At 44.7% G+C, this 24,055-nt stretch overlaps 1 protein-coding gene across 3 annotated transcripts in view; it reads left to right on the top strand.

Annotated features, from left to right (window-relative positions):
- BCAS4 (breast carcinoma amplified sequence 4) overlaps positions 1-24,055 on the top strand; it is a 105,166-nt gene that overhangs the window by 14,329 nt on the left and 66,782 nt on the right. For all 3 annotated transcript variants that reach the window (XM_075901199.2, XM_089769681.1, XM_089769680.1), the window contains exons 3-4: positions 15,284-15,385; positions 21,408-21,542. In XM_075901199.2, the coding sequence (XP_075757314.2) occupies positions 15,284-15,385; positions 21,408-21,542 (237 nt within the window). The remainder of the gene's footprint in view (positions 1-15,283; positions 15,386-21,407; positions 21,543-24,055) is intronic.

Below are 24,055 nucleotides of genomic sequence, written 5' to 3'. Positions count from 1 at the left end.
CCACCTCTTTTCCTGTTCCCCCTCAACATTGAGTGTAGCTGAGTCAGAGACATCGCTGTTTGTCATGGAGAGAAAGTATCATTACTTTCAGAAGAAATGACTTAGCATGTTGATAAACAAGGGAGAGGTCTTCCAGGGTTTCTGAGGAGTTCATAGGAGAAACATCTTGGAAGTACAGTTCAGCAGTAATGGGCATTCACACAATACTGTTTCCATTCTGCTTTTGACAAACATTGCTGTAAAGGAGCATATGAACTTCCAAGATCTGAGTATCTTGGCATGCAAGATATATATATAAAAGATGTTCTAATATGGCATTTATAATCTATCCAAAGCATAGTATGTTCTGTCCGCTGAGAGAATTCACTGTTTCCAAGACCATAAAGCCAGTTTAGGTCTCTTGTAAGGACTGTTTCAATTCTGCCAGGAACTGCTGAAACCAAGTGACTAGAATAGGTGATCACTGCTGGTGATTTTGTACTGCTGGTGGTTTTATATCAGATGACACAAAGGACAAGGAAATAAATAGTCCATCTTTCATCTGGATTTGTCCTGTGAGTGATTTTCATTAATGCTTCTTTGAGCACTGAGTTCTTTTGCCCGTTGGTCAGGAGCACACCTTAAGCTGTTGGCTGTATCCTGTAGGAAATTAGAGCTAGTTCAGGTGGGGGGTCTGTGAGCTTTTAGAGCTCCCATGAGACTCTGTCTTTCCAACCTCCTCTACAGCAAACACTAACCTAGCTCTAACGTCTCAGCTTTGCTTTACTCATGAAAACATTTTTCCACAACCTGCAGGCTATGAATAATTAGCTTGTATTTAGATTATTGACCTTATCTGGGAACATCAAAGAGCTACATTTGTGTGCTGTTTTTGTGTCTTGCAACGCAGTACCTGTACATTTAAACAGTATCTGTGAGTCTGATAACTATCATGCAATCTTTGGTTTGACTCCAACTTTTGTATTTAACAATAATTTGGCATTTTGACACGTCAACAAGAGGCAAGTGGAATTTTTTGTGTTTGAATCAGTTGTTCTACAAAGCATTTACATAAGGATTCCCCCGCCTCCCCCCGCTTGTCTTCATTAGTTACTGCTCTTGAAACCCAAGTTCTAATAGTAAAGTAGTCAGAAGCTAGCCTGGATTCAACCACAGGAAGATGTAGTGTATTAGAGCTTCCATCTTAAGACCACATATGGTGTACCTTGGGGAGGTATAGTACTTTGCCTAAGAACTGAACTGTTCTACTGAATGTGGGGCTGGTAACATAAGCAGAGCAGGATTTTCACAACAACATTTTTGGTGGCCTCAGAGTGTGGCCAGTCTCTCTTGTCCTTACCTCCCTTGGACCTTCAGTGAGAGCCTGCCCCAGGAAAGGTGAGTTTGGAACTCACCAGCCACCTGTGCAGTTCCAGACTCTCCATATTCTGGCCTGGGGGAGCCAATGAGCTGCCCTGGGAGCTTCCAGTGACCAAATACTATAGCCACCTCCAGCACTGTCACTCTCGCCACATGTCTCTAGAGGTGCTGCCCGGAGCCCCCAAGGGAGCTGTGCATTGCAGGGCACCAATCCCTGCTGGCAGTGCCAGCACAAATACCAAGGCAGCACATCCTTCTGTCCTTTGTAATAGCTATTCAGAAGCAACAGATAGGTGCTGCAGGGAGAGGCTGCTGCTTTGCTTTCCCCCCTCCTTTGAAGGCTGTCATGGACACAAAAAATACCTGCTGGTGGCTGTATTTGTATTTGAGAAAAGTATACTTCATTGCACCTCAAATCTTTCTTGAACACATCAGGGTGAAGTTTAGAGTCTTTAGTAGTCTCCCTCTGACACTGCCAGTTTGGGTACTAATCGTGGAGCTTTTTTGATATGTACAACTGTTCTGTAGCATATGGACTTGGACCCAGCAAATTAATTTCACAAAAAACCACCAATTTCATGGCTAGATAAGTATAATTAACAAGTTCTGAGCAGGGTGGGACTTGAATTAGTGATCTATGTATACAGTGTTAATATACTCTCTTCTTTTCCTTCCTGGCATTGTTGGGGTCTTTAAACCCATACTGTCCTTCTTTTATCTTAAAAACAAACACCCCCCCCCCGCCTACTAGCTCGCAGATGTGAAAATTCATAACTTTGGTCTGATTTCTAATCCTTGAAGGGAATGCTTGGAAACCTGAAAATCTCTGCTGGTGCAATCTCTTCATGGGCTGTTTTCCATCAAGTAGAATAGCTAGTATGGTCATCCAGAGTTGGATAGACTTTCCTAGAAATCAGGAACAGGTGCTGATGTCACCACATAGGAGGCTCTGAAATCAGGGATATGAGATACTATAGTTGTATCTTTTCCATCTTTTATTGCAACTACTTGTCTTTTTATGCCAGTGATACCCAGACTGCATAGGAGCTGCAAGTGGCTCTTGAATGTGTCTTCTGTGGCTCTTTGCAGCACATGATAATAAAACAGCATGGTTAATAATTTAATCAAGATGTTTTTACTATGTTATCAACCAGTTGTAGAATACTTGGCCAGTCATTTTGTTGTGAGAATCGTGTGTATAAAATGGTAAATGAAACAATGAATTCACACTACAGTGGCTCTTTTGGGTAATATTGATTGCTAATTTGACCTCTGAACCACTGAGATCTGAGTATAGCTGCTGTAGCTGTCTGTGCTGTGTTTAACCTTTCATGCATGACAGTGACCACGTAAAGTGTTATATTAAAAAACAAAGTCAATAAATCATGAGTGGCATGATGCACTTTTTAGAATTTTGGATCAGGCTTAGAGGAGATTTCAGTGCTACCTTAGTTTATATGCTGCTGAGTAGTTTTATCCCTCATTGGGAGCAAATCCTGAGTTTTTCACAGGGCTCTTCGTGCAGACACCTTTGCATTTTGTTCACATATCATTTGAGTTTCCCTTTTCTCCACCAGACCCGTTTCTACAGATGCAAATAATTCCTTTGTCTTTCTAATTGTGTGTTCATCTCACTGTATCCCAGATCCATCTAGCTAATACTAAGAAGCATCTTTCAGAGTTCTGTAACATGTTTCCAGTTTAGGTAAAGTATTTTGTTTGTTGTGTGTAATCTCTAATGATCTTGACATTTGTTTTTTAATAAACACTTCCAATAAAACATCCTAACATTTTATAATTAAAGATGGATAAAACACAAATTTTATTTGGCCATTTCAGTTGTTTTCATTGTTGAATTGTCATGAATTTATTTTTAATAAGAATATTAAGCACACACAGTTTGTTGTCTAGTGTGCTCATGCCATTGCCATGAAATTACCCATAAATTTTGTGAGATCATGTGCAATTAACTAATTGTGCATAGCTGCACACAATTACCTGTTTTAGTAGCACAGCAGTGGTAGCTCTGCATGCAAATTAGGTGTGTGATTCAAAGACTCTAGGCATGAATTTGAGGTAGATTTGAATTCCACTTTTAATCTTGCTGATAGGGTGCTGGTTTCTAACCTATAAAACCCTACATGATTTGGGACCTGTTTATGTGGCCTTCTTCCTCACAGGACTTACTGCCACATTTGAAATTGGCTTATGCTAACATGCTGGAATGTCCTTGATCAAAAAGAAAAGAAATCCATTCTTTGTATGGTTTGTTTTTCCCTAGCGGTACCCATCAGGTCGGGTGTGGCACCCCCTATGGCGGTGCCTCCTGGTGTTGACTATATACCTCTGCTGACCCAACTTCCGCTTCAGTTCCTTCTTGATGATCGTTGGAGTTTCTTAACTCCCTAGCATTGTAGTCATTAGTTGTTAATATAGATTAGTTTTTTGTTTGAGTTTCCTTAGAGTAGTTAGTCTAGGAGAGTTTAAACTGCAAACTAAAAAGGAAGAGGGACCAATAGCTTAAATTGATCCTCATGGAGTTGGCACTTAGGCATCGGTGAGCAACACCAATGCCATTGGTGCACAGGCCCAGAAGATCACCATTGGCATTAGGGATGTAAAAATTATTAAACATGTAACTGATAGAATTTTTATTGTTACACAATTAACTGGGGTTCCCTGTAGGGATGCTGGGGCTGGCGTGCCTCCTGCCCCCACGGGGCCACCGGGGCTACCATAGCTCCTGATCCAGCATGGCCGCCACAGCTCTTGGGGATGCCCTAACTCCTGGCTCCACAGGGATAAAAAGTTCTGCCCCCTCTTCTTTATGGCTGCCTCAGTGGCACCCTTAACTTCGGAGTCACTTTCTGCCTCATCGGTGGCTCCAGCCTCGCCACCTGTGCAGGACCCCATGCGACAGGAGGGACATGCACCTGTGGTGGCCCCATCTGCAGTTGCTCTCCCCAACCAAGCGGATGCTGAAGGAGATAGGTGGGCCAGGATGATCCAGTTTCCCCGGTGGCCTTGTCGTCGTCTTTGTCAGATGAGGCAGTAGCGGGTACCCCGTCTCCTCCCTGGATGGTCTCTAGGGCTCACCAGGACCTACTCAAGCATGTAGTCCGGGGTCTTAATCTCCTGGCAGAAGAGGTGGTTGAAGAGTAACTCAATTATGGACGTTCTTTCACCTGAAGACCTGGCTCGGGTAGCCTTGCCCCTCATTAAGTCCATCCAGACCATCACAAAGGTGCTTTGGCAGATGCTGGCCTCTGTCATGCCCCAAAACCAAGGGAGTGGAAATGTGCTACTTTGTGCCACAGAGGGGATAAGAGCATTTGTATATCCATCCACAGCTGGGCTCATTGGTGGTGGATGCAGTAAACCACCAAGAGTGTCAAGGGTTGTCGGTTAACCATTCACATCCTTAGTCTGTGTCCCATCCTAGATCTCAGAAACCTGAACATGTTCATAAGAAAACTCAAGTTTTACATGGTGTCTCTGGCCTCAGTTATTCCCTTGCTGGATCTAGGGGACTGGTACTCCAACCTCGATCTGAAGGATGCGTGCTTCCACATTTCCAACATTCCTGCTCACTGTTGTTTCCTCCATTTTGTTGTGGTGGACTGCCATTACCAGTTCATAGTGCTGCCCTTTGGCCCAGCAATGGCACTTCAAGTGGTGGCTGCAATCCTACATAAGAACTGAATGCAGGTCTTTTGTACCTGGACAACTGGCTCATCAAGGGGAGGTCTTGGGAGCAGGTTCTCTGGCATGCTGAGCCAGTCAAGGCCATATTTACTCATTTGGGCCTAAGCCTCAATGTGCCAAAATCCACCCTTATTGCCATGCAAAGAATCAAGTTCATCAGGGCCCTTATTGAAGCTTTTCCTTACCCAAGGCCTGATTCCAGGCCAGCATCATCTCAGGATTTCAGCAAAGTCTGACCACTACCGTGTGCAATTACACGAGGCTCTTTGAGCACTTCGCCTACTACCCATGTCTTCCATCATACTTGGCTATGCCTCCATTTGTTCCAAGTGTGGCTGGCATTAGTGTTCAAGCCCTCCAGAGACCCTCTTGACTGCTTGGTTACCAGCAGCCTTGCACTCCCTCGAACGGTGGCTGCAGCACCTGGTGGTGTGTGCAGGGGTCACCGTCACTAGACTGCAAACAGAGATTACTCTTGTAACAGATGCCTAGGGCACACCTGAATTGTCTGTGGTCACACACAGAACTGATGTTGCATATCAATGTCAAGGAGCTCAGGGAGGTCTGTCTCAAATGCCAGTTGTTCCACCTGCAGGGCAAATGTGTTATGATGATGACTGACATCACAGCAATGCTTTATATCATTGGACAGGGTGGTACTCGCTCCTCTCCCCTGTGACTGGAAGCCATTGCCCTGTGGCACTTCTGCATTTGTCCCAACATTCATCTCCAAGCCTTGTAACTCCTAGGCATGCAGAACAGCCTGGTGAATCATCTCAGCTGGTCCTTCCAATCCAACAAGTGGTCCCTCAGGGCAGATGTGGCTCTTACTATTTTCTGTGAGTGGGGTCATCCATAGGTGGACTTGTTCATTACTTGCCTAAACAGGAAATACCCAAGGTTCTGTTCCTTTCTGAGCCACAGCCAGGGGTCCATGTCAGATGCTTTTCGCTTGTCATGGAGGGAGCAGGCTCTTTAAGCCTTTCCCCAAGTACCAATAATACCTAGGGTCCTCCTCAAGATACAACAGGAAAAAGTGGTGGTGATATTCATAGCACCAGTGTGGCTAAGGCAACAGTGGTTCACCAGGCTGCTGGCCCTCTTGGTGGCCAGGCCTATGGCACTCCCTCTAGTTTCTGACCTGTTGACACAGGTGTTCAGCTAGCTGCACCACCTGAAACTGGAGTCACTCTACCTCGCAGCATGGAAGCTGTGTGGCTGAGCCACCTTGAGCTCCCGTGTTCGGGCTCAGTTAGGGAAGTCTTAATGAACAATCAAAAGCCTTCCCTCTGCTCTCAAGTGAGGAGGTTGTTGCAGCCTTGGGGCCTACGTTTGGTTCTCTTTCAGCTCATGTTTCCCTTCGTCTGAGCCCCTAGCTACCTGCTTTCTAGCCTACCTCTCATACACAGTGCTCCTCATGGTAGCTGTTACTTCCACCAGATGATGTTGAAGCTGTGAGCCCTTACCTCTGAGCTTCCATATACTGTTTTTGATAACTATGGGGTGCAGCTGCACCCCTATCTTGCACCTCTGCTGAAGGTAATGTTGCCTTTTCATGTCAATGAGGACATTTTTTTCTTCCCGTTTTCTTTCTAAAACCACATGCCATGGACAGGGATTGGATGCTATGCTTCCTAGATGTAAGGCGCACCCTTGCCTTTTATATTGAGTGCGCTAAACCATTCCGTTAGTTGATACAACTTTTCATCTTTACCTTGGAACATATGAAGGGCCTCCCAATTAGAGCACCTGTCATCCTGGATCATGTGCTATGACTTGGCTAAGGTGCCAGCTCTGCCTATTACAGCACTTTCTACCAAGGCACAAGGCTCTTTGGTGGCCTTTCTGGAACAAGTTCTGATTCAGGACAACTGCAGGGCAGCTATGTGGTCATCCGTGCACTTTTTCACAACTCATTACCCTACCACCGAGCAGTTATGGGAGGATGTGGCGTTTGGCAGAGCTGTACTGTACTCGACAACAGGTTGAGGTCCGATAACACCTCTGTGCAAACTGCTGGTAAGTCACATATTGAAATGGAGATGAGCAATCACTCGAAGAAAGAACAGTTACTTACCTTTTGTAACTGTCTTATTCAAGATGTGTTGCTCTCCTCTCTCTTCTGTCGGACTGTTCCAGCAAAAAGGATGTATATAGGATGCCGGAAGGCATCAACACTGGAGACCTCACAGCCGACCCGATGGGTACAACTAGAGAAAAATCTTCTGACGATCATGCATGCAGTGCATGCCCATGTATTGGAATGGACATGAGTAACACATCTTGAAGAACAGTTACAAAAGGTGAGCAACTGTTCTTTCTGATATTGGCACAGTTCTTATTGAACTGATGCTGCTAAAACTCTGCTGCATGTTTTTGGCTTTGATCTTGATGCAGAAGACTCTTCTGTTCATGGATGCCATTTTATGTGCAGCATTAGGTTTTACTGTGTCTGGATAGCTGTCCTTCTTGGAGTTTGCATATTATTTCTGGTTTGTGTTTTCATTCTCCATTATTACTTGGTATACTCTTTATATTAAGCTTTTGCCTGGTCCCTCCCTGAAATTAGTCTTGCTGACTCAAATTGTTGTTAAAGCTCAAAATATTTTAATCTTTCAAGTTAACATAACAAAGCTCAGAAATGGGAATGTTTTTTTTTTCTCCATGGACCATTGTGATCTGGCGACTGTGCTGAGTACCCAGTTTAATTTCCCCTTCATGCAATTTATTTTACTGTACCTTACTGAAGATTAATCTTGTTTTATCATGTGGAATTTCCAAACCAGTCATGCTTTCTCTAGCTAGTAAAAGGTTACTATACCAAGAGAAATACTTCCCTTCTTTGTCATGGGCTGATTCCTCTTGAACTCGCCTGCTGCTGTGATTCTGCAGACTGTGCAGAATGACTCTTCTTAAATCATATTTGCATATCATTTCCTTTCATCACTGACTGCTTGCTGGAAAATCTGCTCTCCTGCATCTTGTATTAGTGGTTTGTTTTTGCCCTCAAAGGCAATTTAGATTTTTTTCCCCCCAGGGCTGCTTTGACCTTGCTGTGGTGATAATTTTTGCCCTCACTGTACATGGTTTGAATAACTTCTTAGCTGTTTTGGCTACATCCGCAAACTGTGTTGGTATGTACTGTATTGTAGTTATCTAGTGGCTATAAGTGGTTTCTCCCCATTCCTTTTGATCCAACCCTGGAAAACACAGTTTGCTGCCTTATCTTGGATAATATGAGGGTCAGTTTTCAGTCTTACTCTAGTTAAATGACTTACCCCAAACTTGCCACCAATCAGTTTTTGTAAATATTGGGTATCAGAGTGTTCTGTCTTCCCCTGACATAAAAGGCTCTTACTACATGATTCCCAGACTCATCTTTATTAACTGTCTCATTCTGTATTTTGGTTTAATAGAAATGCCTACCTTTTAAAAAAGGGAAATGAGAGTATCTGGTTCCTTTTGAGGGGGTCTCATTATTTGAGTTTGTTGTCTGTCAGACATAGTGTGCACACTATATTATTCTTATCCAAGTGTGTATGTATGTGGTTGTGCATGGATGCATTCCACCATGCCAAACCAAATGGCAGGACCAGCCCATGCATGTTTATCCATGCAAGGAAAAGTCTGAACTTTAATTTGCCCATGTTAGGAGGTTGTTCCAGTATAACTATTTTGTTAAATCACACCCTTCACCAAAATAGTTACACTTCAAAGTTTTTTTCCAGTATCCATCACTTCAGAAAGCACAGTCTCTGTTTCTGTACTACAGGCATTTTTAAGTCGAGTTCTCAAGAAAAAGGTGAAATCTCAAAATGCATAGCAAACCCCGCCTGGTCAGCCATCCTAGCTTCGTTCCCTTATCACCTCAGCTGAAAGACCTCAATTCCAACCCAATCAGTTCCAATAAAATCTTATTTGACTGTGGTCTGAAAGGGGCCTGTGGGAGAGAGAAATTCTCAGCTTCTGGGACAAAACCTCTGCTAGAAAATGCCTGTGAGAGAGGCTTCCCTGAGCTTCAAAAGTGAGGCAATTCTAATTCTTGGCAGAGCCACAATAACCAACAGATTATGTAAACTGCTGTCTGCTCTATCCCACTTCAGTCCAATGATGTTTCTTACACAAGTAGGCCCACCACTTCTTTTGTGCCTTTGCTGCATGTGTGCCATTTACCTAATCACATTGTTTGCTTGGGTGATTCGCTGTTTTGTTGTGTTGTTAAATTAAGACCTGAAGTTAACTGGAATCTCTTTTACACTCATATTAAGACTCCACTTCTCTGCTGGACAGAGGTTGAAGCTGCTTGGAAAGAGTCCCATTAGAATCCTCTTCCATGGCACAGTTTCCTTCGGAGCGAATAGCTTTCCAGCAGTTTGGAGTATTGCTTGTTGTGTTGTGCCCTTCATTTTGTAGTTCATTTGGTGCTGCTCTTGATGCTTCCATTGTTAATAATTTAGGAGGGGAGAAGTCAGCAAAAGCAGAGCAGCACTAATTATAGCATCTTCACTGTTACGTGTTTTCTAGAAGTGCTTGCAATCTTTTTTTATGGTAGAACCCAAGTTAACACTCAGAGATGGGCAGGTACGCTTAAATGGTCCAATCAAGCAGAACTCCCAATACTGACAGTTTGAGGTGCAGGGGCTCTGCCTCAGCAAGGACTGCAGGGTCAGGTCCCTAATTTGCATAATAATATGAGTGATTTGGCACAGTGTGCTATTTTGCAATTCATTTTATAATGTTACTCAGAAGCCATGGTACATTGGACAGTAGAATTGAAGAGCAGCAGGAATAGCTGTTTTTCAATTCCGGCCTTATCCATCACTTTATTTTGTATTCTCTGTTCTGCTTGTGGTCCCAAAATTGGAGGACAGGTATGGTATCTGCCTAGATTCCACTAGGCTAATCACTGAAGGCTGTAAATATACCAAATAGGGTAATACTCAATTTTCACTAATCTCATGCTCTGCAGAACTCTGAACAAGAATCAGACATTTATATAGGTTATGCCTCCAGAAAACTTGAAACTGCCAATACCGTCTCATTTTCTCATACTTCCCATCTCTCTGTATCCAGTTGCTGGCTTTTATCTTTTATATTTAGGCCTGGTCTACAGTACTGCGGTCCGTTGATTTAAGTTACACAACTTCAGCTACGTGAATAATGTAGCATACTTACAATAACCTACATACTTAGATCTATTTACCATGGTGGGTTGATGGCAGATGCTCTCTCGTTGACTCTGCCTATGCTTCTTGGTCTGGTGGAATACCAGAGTCAACAGGAGAGTGCTTGGCAGTCAATTTATTGTGTCTATATTACATGCAATAAATCAAGCCTCACTGGATTGATCACTGCCCATTGATCTGCCGGGTAGTGTAGATGTGTCCTTAGTCTACAAGGTGTTTGAAGCAGGATCTATCTTTTGTTCTGTGTTTGTACAGCATCTAACACAATGGGGCACTACTTGAGTCTTCTCGGCCCTACAGTAACTCAAATTCCTCTCTGATCAAATTAAAGTCGGGGATGGAAGGAAAACAAAAATACATTTTAAACCATTGTTAGCTGTATTGACAGTAGAACTGTTGAATGGAAACTGAGAAGCTTTCTTGGGGGGAGATTTGTGTGGAAGTAGTTGTTGTCTAGTGGTTAGACTGGGAAAGGGCAAGAGCTTGCACTCAAGATCACAGGTTCTATTCCTGGTTCTTCCATGGACTCCCTGAGGCTATGTCTAGACTGCAAGCCTCTTTCAAAAGAGCGCGTCTAGACTACAATACGCGGATCGGAAAATCGATCCGCTTTTTCGAAAAAGAGCGTCCTGACTGCTGGAAGCTCTTTCAAAATTCAAAGCCACCCGGAACCGCTTCTGCCAGGGCATGGGGGCAGCATTTCCTTCCGGGTGCTGCTGCCTGCCTGCCCTTTGCAGAGACGCGTGGTGAAAGGGACACTCCTGAACACCCGTTGCTCTGCTCCTGCAGCTGCCTTTGCTGTCCCTCTAGGAGGTAAGCAAGGCATTGCAGTGCTGGTTTGGAGTGCTCAGCTTCCTGGGACACCCCAGCAGCTTTTTTCTGTGGAGGTTTTTCTGTTTGAGACCCATTTTTTTGGCATGGAGCCAGAGCTGCCCCTGGGCAGGCGATGGCCCCACACCATCATACTGCAACTGTTGCTGCATCTGCATGACACAGTCATGAGGCTACTTCCCCAGCTGGACCCAGACCAGAGGTACGAAGGGCTCCCCCGTCAAGCAGCCACACTGCCCTTGCCTCCAAACTTCTTTGTGGACAGGCGTGTTTGGAGGCTTGACACCAGCTCTGACTGGTGGGACCGGCTCATGATGGAGATCTGGGATGACCAAGAGTGGCTACGCAACTTCAGGATGTGAAAGACCACTTTCCAGGAGCTGTGTACCTGGCTCGCCCCTGCTCTGCAACGGCAAGATACCCACCTGCGGCCTGCTATCCCCCTGGAAAAGAGGGTCACCATTGCCCTCTGGAAGCTGGCAACCCCCGACAGCTACCGCTCCATGGGACACCAATTTGGAGTGGGCAGGTCTACCGTTGGATCCATCCTGATGGAGGTAAGTCATTGTCTGGGGACAGTCACAGTTTGGGGTGGGGGGAAGGGAGACTGTCAGGAAGGGCAAAGTGGAGTGTGAGTGGGAGGGAGCTCCTCCACTCACCCTGAATTGTTGGGGTGGGGGTTCTGAGGAGGGAATTCCCGGGGTGTTTGAGAGGGAAGGTGGGTGGTGGGTTCTCCTCCTAAGAGATAAGGCACCCCTTCTAACATTTTGTTGTCTGTCTCGTTCTGCAGGTGGTGAGGGCCATCAATTCGGAGCTGCTCAACAGGCTCATCTGTCTACAAGATCTGGACAGCGTCATGGCCGGCTTTGCTGCCCTTGGCTTCCCGAATTGTGGAGGAGCGCTCAATGGGACACACATTGCAATCCGTGCACCGCCCCATCGAGCAGCCCAATTCATTAACAGAAAGGGCTACTTTTCTATGGTCCTCCAGGCCCTGGTCGACCATCGTGGCCAGTTTTCAGACATTTGTGTTGGGTGGTCAGGGCGGGCACATGATGCCCGCATCTTCAGGAACTCGTACCTCTACCGGAGGCTTCAGGCAGGAACATTTTTCCCGCATCACGAGTTTGCGGTTGGGGATGTGCACATGCCGGTGTGCATAGTGGTTGATGCCGCCTACCCCCTGATGCCATGGCTGATGAAGCCCTACACCGGCCACCTGGATGCGAGCAAGGAGCAGTTTAATGCTCACCTTAACCGGGCTCGCAACCAGGTGGAATGTGCATTCGGACGTTTAAAAGGCAGATTCCGGTGCTTGCTCACACGCCTAGACATGGGGGAGAGCAACATCCCTGAGGTGGTGGCCGCGTGTTGCGTTCTCCATAACCTGGTGGAGAGGAAAGGGGAGGCCTTCCTACCAGGGTGGGGTAGAGGTGCTGATGGCCAGGAGAGGCACTTTGCCCAGCCCCGGACAGCTGCCATCCGCCAGGCTCACCGGTCTGCTGTTGGCATACGGGAGGCCCTACGGGAGCAATTCTCAAGTGGAGGCCACTGACTCTACTGAGGGGCTTCTGCCTGGGGACTGGGCCCTGGCCCAATAGAAGCTTCCCTCCACAACCCATCTCCTGACCCTGTTTGGAGAAATCATTAACACCAGGGTTTGTTGCAAAATAATGTTCTGTTTAATTTTTTTACATATCTCCCAAAAAATAGTATATGTGTTGCAAACATAAAAAAGCTTTTTTTCATTTTCGATGTTGACAAAACTATGTACAATAAACATATTGTTGTACCCTTCCTTTGTGATTTAACTGGGGTGATGGGGGTGCTTGAAACCTGGAGGGGGGAAGGGGACTTGAAACCTGGAGGAGGGAAGGGGATCAGGTTGCACGGTGCTTGCCTGATTTCCCTCTCCTGCCTGGGCCTCGTGTTTGGGGTGCTCCATGGCCACGGGATCGGGTGGTGCACCCGTCGGTTGGCTGGCTGGGGTGCTCTTGGGACGTGGAGGCCTGGGGGAGAGGAGGGCCAGGGGGAGAGAGGGGCTGGGGAACTGGGGGGGCTGGGGGAGAGGGAGGTCCAAGGGGGGAAAGGGATGCTGTTGTGGAAGGGGGGTTTGGTGGGGCGGGGTCATGGGGTGCTGGAGGAGCAGGACCAGGCACAGGAGCAGGCAAGCCGCAGACCTCCCTGAGAGTGGCAGTCAGGGACGTGCGCTGCAGGACCAGCTCCTCCATCAGCCGGTCACGCCAGCGATCCTCTGCCTCTGCCCTCTCTCTCAGGATGGAGTTGAGCTCCTGCACGGCCTCCACATGCTGCCTGAGGATGTCCGCATAGACACGCCTGTGTCTGCGGCTCCCATGTCCCCGAGATGGAGATGGAGGTGGGGCTGGGGTGCTGCGGCCCTCTTGCACGGCTGGTCCGGCTGTGGAGGAAAAGAAGAAGACACAATCAGTCCTAAAAAACTGGACTCTGTAGCACTTAAAATACTAACAGGATGGTTTATTAGGGGATGAGCTTTCCTGGGCCAGACCCACTTCCTCAGATCAGACTAACACGGCTACATTTCTATCACAATCAGTCATGTGTGCAACAGCTGTCCAAAAGGGCATGCCCTCTCCTTGAGACAGGGGAATCAGACATTCTGAAGGTAACACTGTGTGTGACCTGGGCATCAGCCTGAGCATGACAGGTTTCCCTTGTGCATCACCCACTGTGCACACACCTACCTCCCCCCCGGGTGTTACACAACCTCACTGCACTCACCTGCTGCTTCCTCTCCTGCGCCAGATGACACCTGGGAGGCCTCTGGGGTCTGGGTGACTGGCTCCAGGGTGAGGGTCGCCGTCTCCTCACTGTCCTCCTCCTCTCTCACTGTCCTCCTCCTCTGGCACCATGTCCTCGTCTCCAGACTGCTCTGGGTCCTGCTCAGGAGCGTCCACCACAGGGTCTGCCAATCCTGACTGGACGAAACGCCGTGGTGTGCGGGCTTCACCACTGCCACCCAGGATCTGGTCCAGCTCGCTGTAATAAGGGCAGTAGTAGGGGGCTGCCCCAGAACGGGAGCTCTCCTCCCTGGCCTTGACGTACCCCTGGCGCAGCTCTTTTACTTTGGAGCGCACCTGGTCCTGGGTGCGGGGGTAGTGGCCCTTCTGGGCCAGGGCTTCTGCCATGCGGCCATAAATGTCGGAATTTCGCCGCCGGCTTTTGAGGGCTTGTAAGGCCTCCTCCTCTCCCCAGAGCTCCAGAAGGGTCTTGAGCTCTGGCCCAGACCAGGATGGTGCCCGGCGTTTGGAGCCCTTGGCTGGGTCCCCAGAAGGCTCTGTGGAAGGGCCAGGATGGTCTTGGGGCTGGGACATGCTGCACCAAAGTAGCTGTGTGCTCTGGCTCCTTCTCTGCAACAAGTGGCTGTGAGGGTGCCTGTCCCTTTAAGAAATGGCTGCAGACAGGAACCACAGACATGCAACCCATGCCCCAGATTGTCCACCAGGGCTTCTTCCTGGAGGCCAATATTTTCGAAAAAAAGGCCTCCCCCCGTCCACACTCACTTATTTTCGACGGATCTCCGTTGAAAAAGGCGTTCTTCCTCGTGGAATGAGGTTTACCGCCGTCGAAAGAAAAGCCGCGTTCTTTCGATTTAATTTCGAAAGAACGCGGCTGCAGTCTAGACGCAGGTGACGTTTTTTCGAAAAAAGGCTACTTTTTTCGAAAAAACCCGAGTCTGGACACAGCCTTAGTGTCTGGGGAAAGACTCATAACTTCTTTGCTTGTTTCATTTGTATCCTGGGGAGAACAATAGTTGTCTCAGTGGGGCGCTTTGTAATTTACTTAATTAATCATAGAAATGTTGGGCTGGAAGGAACATCAAGAGATCATGAAGACCTGACCCCTGCAGTGAACCAGGAAGAAATAAATCTACAGTTCTAGACTATACCTGACAGGTGTTTGTCTACCCTATTTTTTGAAAACTCCTATGATGGGGATTCCAAAATCTCCCTTCAAAGACTATTCCAGAACTTAACTTCCCTTACAATTAGAATGTTTTTCCTAATATCTAATCTTAATTTAGTTTGCTGCATTAAGGCCATTATGTCTTGTCCTACCAATGCTTCTGCTTTGAAATGTCAGGTGAAAATTGCTGTTGAGTTGCTGTGTATTTATCACGACGATGCTTTGTGTTGTAAGATACTTTCTTTTTTTTTGTGCAGATTAGAAACGATACATCCCAGCTCCTGGACGAGACCATTCCACTCATTAAAGCTAAGGTGGTAGAAATGAACAACATCTATGCCAAAGTTGATAAATTAGAGGTTTGTTACACCAAGATTTTTATTCTTCGGGGAGGAAATGTGTTTTTGGGGTTGCCCTTCCTCTGGTTTTGGGTGGAGTGCTCATGTGTGCAGTTAATTCTGTTTCCTTAGTCTGTATGTTTTTGTTTGCTTGTTTGTTTTATAACAGTGGGATTCTTGCCTGAAAAAAGAGCACATATATATGTATTTCCGGGACTGAGGCCTTAAAGAATGATTTCATTTCTGATTCACGGACTCCTAGTATTAGATTTTAAGGCAGTGGTGGGAAACCTGCAGCCAACTGGGTTTCTATGTGTGGCCAAGGAGACATTTTGTTTAGTTATGCACATGCAAGATTGCCAGATTCCGATGTTTTTTGTCCACTGAGGTGTTTTCCTACCAGTATTACTAAAGTGACACACATGTAAAGCAAGGACAAAAAGGTATCTCTGAAGAAGTGGAAGTCCAATCCTAGTGAGATAAATAGAAAGGAACATAAACATTGTCAAATCAAGTGTAAAAATGTAATAAGAAAAGCGAAAAAAGATTTTGAGGAACAGCTAGCCAAAAACTCAAAAAGAAATAACAAAATGTTTTTTAAGTACATTAGAAGCAGGAAGCCTGCTAAAAAACCTGTGGGTCCCCTAGATGATCAAGCTATAAAAGGAGCAATCAAGGACGATAAAGCCATTGCAGAGAAACTAAATGATTCCTTTGCTTCAGTCTTCACGGCTGAGGACATTGGGGAGATTCCCGAATCTGCACCGTCCTTTGTGGGTGGTGAATCTAAGGATCTGTCCCGGATTGAAGTGTCATTAGAGGAGGTTTTGGAACAAATAGAAAAACTTAATGTTAACAAATCTCCGGGACCGGATGGCATTCATCCAAGGGTTCTAAAAGAACTCAGATGGGAAATTGCTGAGCTATTATCTGTGGTTTGTAACCTATCCTTTAAATGGGCTTCCGTACCTAATGACTGGAAGGTAGCCAACGTGACAGAAATATTTAAAAAGGGCTCTAGAGGCGATCCTGGCAATTACAGACCGGTAAGTCTAACTTCAGTACCGGGCAAATTAGTCGAAACAATAGTAAAGAATAAAATTGTGAAGCAGGTAGAAGAACATAATTTGTTGGACAAAAGTCAACATGGTTTCTGTAAAGGGAAATCCTGTCTTACTAATCTATTAGAGTTCTTTGAAGGGGTTAACAAGCATGCGGATAAGGGGGATCCAGTAGATATAGTATACTTGGATTTTCAGAAAGCCTTTGACAAGGTCCCTCACCAAAGGCTCTTGTGTAAATTACATGGCCACGGGATAAGAGGAAGGTCCTTTCTTGGATTGAGAACTGGTTAAAAGACAGGAAACAAAGGGTAGAATAAATGGTAAATTTTCAGATTGGAGAGGGGTAACTAGTGGTGTCCCCCAAGGGTCAGTTCTGGGACCAATCCTTTTCAACTTATTCATAAATGATCTGGAGAAAGGGGTAAGCAGTGAGGTAGTAAAGTTTGCAGATGATACAAAACTGTTTAGGATAGTCAAGACAGAAGCAGACTGTGAGGGACTCTAAGAAGATCTCACCAAACTGAGTGATTGGGCAACAAAATGGCAAATGAAATTTAATGTGGATAAGTGTAAAGTAATGCACATTGGGAAAAATAACCCCAACTATACGTACAGTATGATGGGGGCTAATTTGGCTATGACAAATCAGGAAAGAGATCTTGGAGTTATCGTGGACAGTTCTCTGAAAACTTCCATGCAGTGTGCAGCGGCGGTCAAAAAGGCAAATAGGATGCTAGGAATTATTAGGAAAGGGATAGAAAATAAGACACAGAATATCTTACTGCCCCTGTATAAACTATGGTACGCCCACATCTGGAATACTGTGTACAGATGTGGTCTCCTCACCTCAAAAAAGATATTTTGGCCTTGGAATGGGTTCAGAAAAGGGCAACTAAAATGATTAGGGGTCTGGAATGGGTCCCATATGAAGAGAGGTTAAAGAGACTGGGACTTTCCAGTTTAGAAAAGAGGAGACTGAGGGGGGATATGATAGAGGTCTATAAAATCATGAGTGGTGTGGAGAGGGCCGATAAAGAAAAGTTATTTATTAGTTCCCTAAATAGAAGAACTAGAGGACACCAAATGAAATTAATGGGTAGCAGGTTTAAAACGAATAAAAGAAAGTTCTTCTTCACACAGCGTGTAGTCAACCTGTGGAACTCCTTGCCAGAGGAGGCTGTGAAGGCTAGGACTATAATAGAGTTTAAAGAGAAGCTAGATAATTTCATGGAGGTTAGGTCCATAAAAGGCTATTAGCCAGGGTATAAAATGGTGTCCTTGGCCTCTGTTTGTCAGAGGCTGGAGAGAGATGGCAGGAGACAAATCGCTTGATCATTGTCTTCAGTCCACCCTCTCTGGGGCACCTGGTGCTGGCCACTGTCAGTAGACAGGATACTGGGCTAGAAGGACCTTTGGTCTGACCCAGTACGGCCGTTCTTATGTTCTAAGGGCATGTGAAGTGAGGTGTGTGCTGATTGCATACAACAATGACAACTGAGAGAGACGTGCTCTCTCTGCAGCCAATTAAAGCACTGTGGGCCCACCCCACAAATTCTAGGTACACAAGTGCAGCTAGCAAAGCTGCACTATCTCAGGAGACTGTCTTGGTTACAACAGTCTTGGGGCCCTCTATCTAGCCTAGGTTGCCCATCGCTGATTTAGGTTTTATGCCTTGTATGGGTATTTATGCCATAGAGTTCATTGTTTAAAAAAAAAAAAAAAAAAAGTCCATCAGTTACAGATTGTTGATAAGTCTTGTGTAATTGTGTAAAAGATGGATCTGTACTCCACTCTTCTGAAGCATTTTAGTGCTTGCTGTATGAGGGAAGCCAGTATGACTCACTAAGATGATGTCCTCACCATATTTAGTAAGCACTATATTAAAATTACAGTGTCAGGGTAGGGTTGCCTCTGAGATGAATATAATTAAAACATGACAAGATAAATCACAAATGTTAAATTTTACTTTTAACTGATGTGGAGAAGTGAAAAAGCTAAATGTTTGTTTTATCAATTTAAAGATGGGCAGGTCTCAAGCTTCGAGCTCATCCCTTGTGCAAAGTAGCAAAACAACGTCTACCTCCCTCAATGAAGCTTATTGTTGTGGGCAGGAATAGCAATTGATTTTATTGTATTTAAGGCACTGTGTTTTCCAAAGCAAACTTTTTGTAGCTTATAACACTACACTTTGTAATTCCTTTACTAATTGTAATTGTATTTTATGTCACCATTCATCCAAGGGCCTTGAAGTGTTTTATATCTAGCTACAGCATGGTGAAGCTGGTAGATAGTGCTCCTATTTTACAGATAGAGAAACTGAGGCACTGAGCTTCAGGATAAAAATTTCAAAAGTTGGAGTCTAATGGGCTTCTAGGATAATTAGGCATCTTCCTGATTTTCAAAAGTGCTGAGTATCCCAACCTCTGAAAGAGCTATTGGTTTCCCAACTCTTTTGAAAATCAGGGAGGCACCTGAATACTGACTTAGGGTGTAATTTTGAAAAAGTGCCTTATGGACTTAGGTGCTGAAACTGACCATCTGTGGGAATCTGGTGCTGAATTCCTTTGGCGCTTTAGAAAATCTAACCCAAAGTTTACTTGGGCTCCTGTCTTAGCAAATCTTTGCTCTAGAATCTTGCATAAAAATAAGTCAAGTAAATGACAAAGCCACCGACTCCCACTCCCTCTCTCTAACAGTGAGGAACTCTTCTTTTACCTGCTGCTACTTTATTGATGTTAAACTACAGTGTTTAATTTGAACTGAAAATAATTTCAAAACCAGACTTGCATTGCCTCTTATTTTTTGCCAGGGACCACAATCTGAGATTTGTTTCTTGACTTGCTTTTGGTCCTAGAAAACACTTTTCAGGGCAAATGGGTAGTTGATGCTATTATTTTCATGATGGACAGTAATTTTACATCCAGGTGATACCTGTGCTGCCCCTTATTTTGTTTTATCTCCAGTCAGTAGAATCAGTACCGTCATTTCATCACATGAATTCAGGGTCTTTCTGGCTCAAGTGTTATAACCAGTACTAAAAGATTCTGCAGGCCAAAATTCTGCCCTCAGTGACACCTGTGCAGCAGCTTTGCCATCTGGAGTTTGCCAAGGGCTATGTCTACACTGGCGCGATCTTGTGCCAGAGCTATGCAAATGAGGCTAAGCATGGAATATCACTGAGCCTCATTTGCATATATAATGAGCCGCCATTTTTGCGGAAGAGTCTCTTGCGCAAGGAGCTGTCTACACGGTCCCTTCTTGCGCAAGAAAAACCGTCTTGCGCAATGCCGTTTTTCCTGAAAATAATCAGTGTAGCGGCATTGCGCAAGAGGGTTTTTCTTGCACAAGAAAGGGCAATGTAGACAACTCCTTCTTGCGCAAGAGCCTCTTCCACAAAAATGGCAGCTCATTAGATATGCAAATGAGGCTCGACAATATTCCATGCTTAGCCTCATTTGCATAGCTCTGGCGCAAGATCGTGCCAGTGTAGACATCGCCAAGGTGTAGCAGGAACTGAATTGATAATTCTGTGGTTATATACAAGCAGGGAGAGGACTCCATCTCTTTCTCCTGTAGCTCTGCAAGAGTAACAGGAGTAAAAAAATAGACAAAAACTTCACTTTTGCCACTAAACTGAGCAGCTCCAACTTAGAATACACATACTATTTGTTGAATAAGAAAGAAGGTGTGATTTGTGTGAGATTTATTTTCAGACTAGAGCTACTCTTCAGAGCCTTAATTCAGCAAAATATAAAATGGATTCTCAAGAGAAGGAAACTAAGTGTGCTACAGAGATCTTACAATTAAGACAGTCATTTTAACTTTACCTTATAGCATTTTATGTGTATGTGGGAGAGTATTACAGTGGAATTTGGATATTAGTGGTCAGTATGTTGTGATCATTTGGCTACATGGATCAGGGTTTTTTTCCCCCCCAAAAGCCAGTTCTAATGTGGGTCTGAAGCTTATGCTGACCAGTGGGGTCATTCAGCTGAAAGGATCATATGGGAATTGATGTATTATTTTATTTGATATTTACAAAGAGAGAAAAAAATTTCACACCTTTGAGTGTCACTCAGCTGCAGGTAAAGAGAAATGCTATATTCGGTGGGAACTATTTTTTTCTTGACTGCCCTGACTTGGCATTTTTGGATGTCTAGTACCGTGGTGTCCAACACACTTGCCACTAACCTCATGTGGCAATTTGGCTGGTTGAGTATGGCTAATTGGCTCAAACAATGTGGCTATTGGACTAGTTGAGTGTGGCTGTTTTGCTATAGCAGTTGCCATTATACTGGCTATTAGCTTCAGAACTGGTTGGACACCCTGGGTCTAGTAGGACTTATTCTGTCCTTGCTATATGGAAACTTTGTTTCTCTGCATGAGATGGATTTGGTATTTCACTGTTTTATGGATCCAGATGTAGTGATCTTTCACCTAGAACCCTTCTGTGCCCATCACTTCTTACAACAGGATTCCACAAAAAATTAGAGGATGTCATAGCCAGAAGTTCAGAGATCCTTGTCCAGTCACTAAGATTAATAATAATTATTTTGCCTCTGCAGTTTTCTATCCATAACTAATTATAAATGCAAGAGTTTAGTCTTCTAACCATCCAGTTTGCAGGTGCCAGTAGATAGTATAGTTGGATGTCTATGGTCAGATTTTCAGCCAGTATGCAAGTGACTCGTCTAGTCTGTGTGCAAATGAGGAGCAAAACTGTGCATTTGAAGCATATTGGAAAAAAATAGTGCTGAATCATTTGCCCCATGAGTAATCACTCATTTTACTGCATATAGGTGGAAAATTAGAATCCATGTTTGAAAATACATCCCTTTTTATACTCCGATTAGTAATAGTGCATTCTGTTATCTTGTTGAAGCAGTTTATTTGACTCTGGAACAGTAGCTATAATAGTATTAAAAACAAGTAAGCAGCTGCTAATAATTTTCATTGGATATTTTTGTCCCCTCCCACAGGCATTTGTTAAAATGGTTGGACGCCATGTCTCTTTCCTAGAAGAACAAGTGCTTCAAGTGGAGAGGGACCACAGCTCAGTGTCTCATGCTGTTCGCAGAATACTTCAGTCTGTGACTATACCTTCTTTTAAAAACGTGAGTGTTTGAAAGCTAGTTATAGCTTATGGGGAAAGTTATGCAAAAATACTCTTCCCTCTACCATCCCAACACCAGCATGGCCTAGACAGTAGGTTTGATATTTGTTGAAAGTGTTGTAAATACTACACTGGATAATTGATTATAACTAACCAATGCAAAATAGAAGAATTATTATTTCTTGTAGTGAAATTGAGTAGCTACAAAGTCCTGAAAGTGGGTTATATAGTTTTTGTGTTAAATCTGAGAGATGCTCGCATTTGATGAAGGCTGAATGGAACTGTTCCCTTGTGTGTGTGCATACATATATCTAGCTTGTAAAATCTATGTGTCATCTTCGGATGAAAGCACCTTGTGTTGGAATTTCATCCTGTCCATAGATTTGTCATCTTCTGTGCATCTGCACAAGAGTAGGATGAGGCATGTGCTCTTTGCCAGGGGGCAGTTTCGGTGATATTTGTTGACAATAGAAGGATGTTGAGACTCGGGAATCTGGGTTTCCTTTCCAGGCTCTGGAAGGAATTGTGCTATAGTGGGCACAGATACTCTTCCCCCTATACCTAATGCCTTCTATCCCTCTTTTCTTCTCCCTGTCTTCATCCTTCTCCCCCAGCTTATTGTCCAATTCCGGCTCTAGCTCCCAGTCTTCTTCCCCTCGCTCTGTATCAGTCTCCTTGCCCAGTTAGTTCTAATCTTCATCTCTATCCTCTCTGGCTCTTTGTTTGATCTGTCCTTCCATGCCTCACATGTGCTGTTACTCCCTGTCCTAGTTCCCTCCCTCCCAGCACCCAGTTTCCTTGTCAGGCTGTTCTGGTATTCTCTGTTTCCCACTCTTCCTTCATCAGGCTCCTTGTAATAATCTGCTCGCTCTACCTTTCCTCCTAATCCATTTTGTGACCCTAGCTGAAAGGGTGTTTCCTCCTCCTCCTCTCTGCTGCTTATCTGTCAGCCAGGGCAGCATTGAGAGCACAAGAGGGACAATCTGCCTTACGGTTTCTGTTTTCAGTGCCACAGCAGCCCACCTGAAGTTGCAGGGAAAATCCTGCTTAGTCTCTGCCACGCTGGGATGGAGCATGCCCAGTCGCATTGTAGGAATGGCATATATGCAGTCTGGTCAGTGCATAGAAGCTCTCAGGGAACAGAGCATGCTGACTATAGGTGGAATCTGCAGAAAACATAGCTGCCAAACTCTAACGACACATGCTCAGCAGAGAATCAACTGTGATTGTGCAGAGGATTATGGATCAGTTTCTTGTAGAAACAATAAAAGGCACATCTCTGACACCAGCATGATTTCAGATCTCACCTCCAAACTATGGAGCTGCAAGGGCTTCTCTACGCAATGGTTCTGAGCATTTTTTAACATGGGCAAAGCAACGTTTTTGGCCTGATTTAATTTGCTGAAATGGCTGAATTATTTCTGCTATTTAAAAATAAATAAATCAGCCTGGCACAGAGGACCAGCTTGTGGAAGATTTCAGTCCAAATGGTTAAAATTTGTTAAAGTGATAAGCAACAGTCTCTTACAATGGGGAAACACGTACATTCAGCAAAATATACATAGCTGGGATGCTTAACACAACATTGAGGTTCTCTCTTTCTACATCCAGAAGTCAAACTGGGTCACGTCATGGCAAACTTGTTCTTTTTTCTGGGCACTTATTTAAATAAGTGAAAACATACGCTAAATGAAAAGTCCCTCGTGCTTGTGGTTGCAAAGAAGACTTACACTCACTTCATGTTTTGAACCTGATGTAACGATAGCTGCTTGAGTTTGCAGTCAGCTTTGAACAACAGCTTTGAGAACTAGGCAGTTTGTTTCAATGGGTTGGTCACACTGAACCCCAACGTCAAGTATTTGCATGTCTTCATAAACTAAATCACTTTGATTGTAACATGCAGGAAAGGATAGGGATCATCTCACTATGAAGATGTTCTGCCAATGAAGTCTTGTTTTGGTGTCTCAAGTGGGAATTTCAGAGTATGCCAGTTCACTCCCTGTCGGAAACCCAAAGCTCCAACTTGCCACTTCCTTCTTCCTGCATGTTTGCTGCTCCCCATATCACTGCCATCGCTTCCTCTCTGCCATTCTAGAAGAGCCCATTGCAACAACTTGACACATTTAGCAGTTCTCTATGCTGGGGCCTGTTGCCACTGAAAGACAAATGTGCATGATCTGGGATTACCACCACTCCTTCAACTGAGTGAGACTTGAATCTTCCAGCAGCCAAGGCACAACAGTGGCTGAGCCCTGTGATAAGATTTTCAAAGATAGGAAAGGTGGAAGCCAGGCTCTATTTCTGGGTTCCTGCAGTGTGGATGAATGTTACAGGCAAGTTTAACATGTTTGACAGGTTCTGAAATAGCAGGTTGCCCAGACTTACTCTGACCCAGGAAGGAATAGAGAAGGGTTACACATGCTACATTTCTCTAAACAAAAATCAGGCTTTTCCTCTTTCTCTTTGCTGGAATAGACAGTGCATTCCATCTATTGTTTCCCTGCTTTTAAATTA

The sequence above is a fragment of the Pelodiscus sinensis genome, chromosome 17, assembly GCF_052426305.1.
Source record: "Pelodiscus sinensis isolate ZL-2025 chromosome 17, ASM5242630v1, whole genome shotgun sequence".
NCBI lineage: Eukaryota > Metazoa > Chordata > Testudines > Trionychidae > Pelodiscus > Pelodiscus sinensis.
This window is presented reverse-complemented; position numbering and strand designations above follow the sequence as displayed.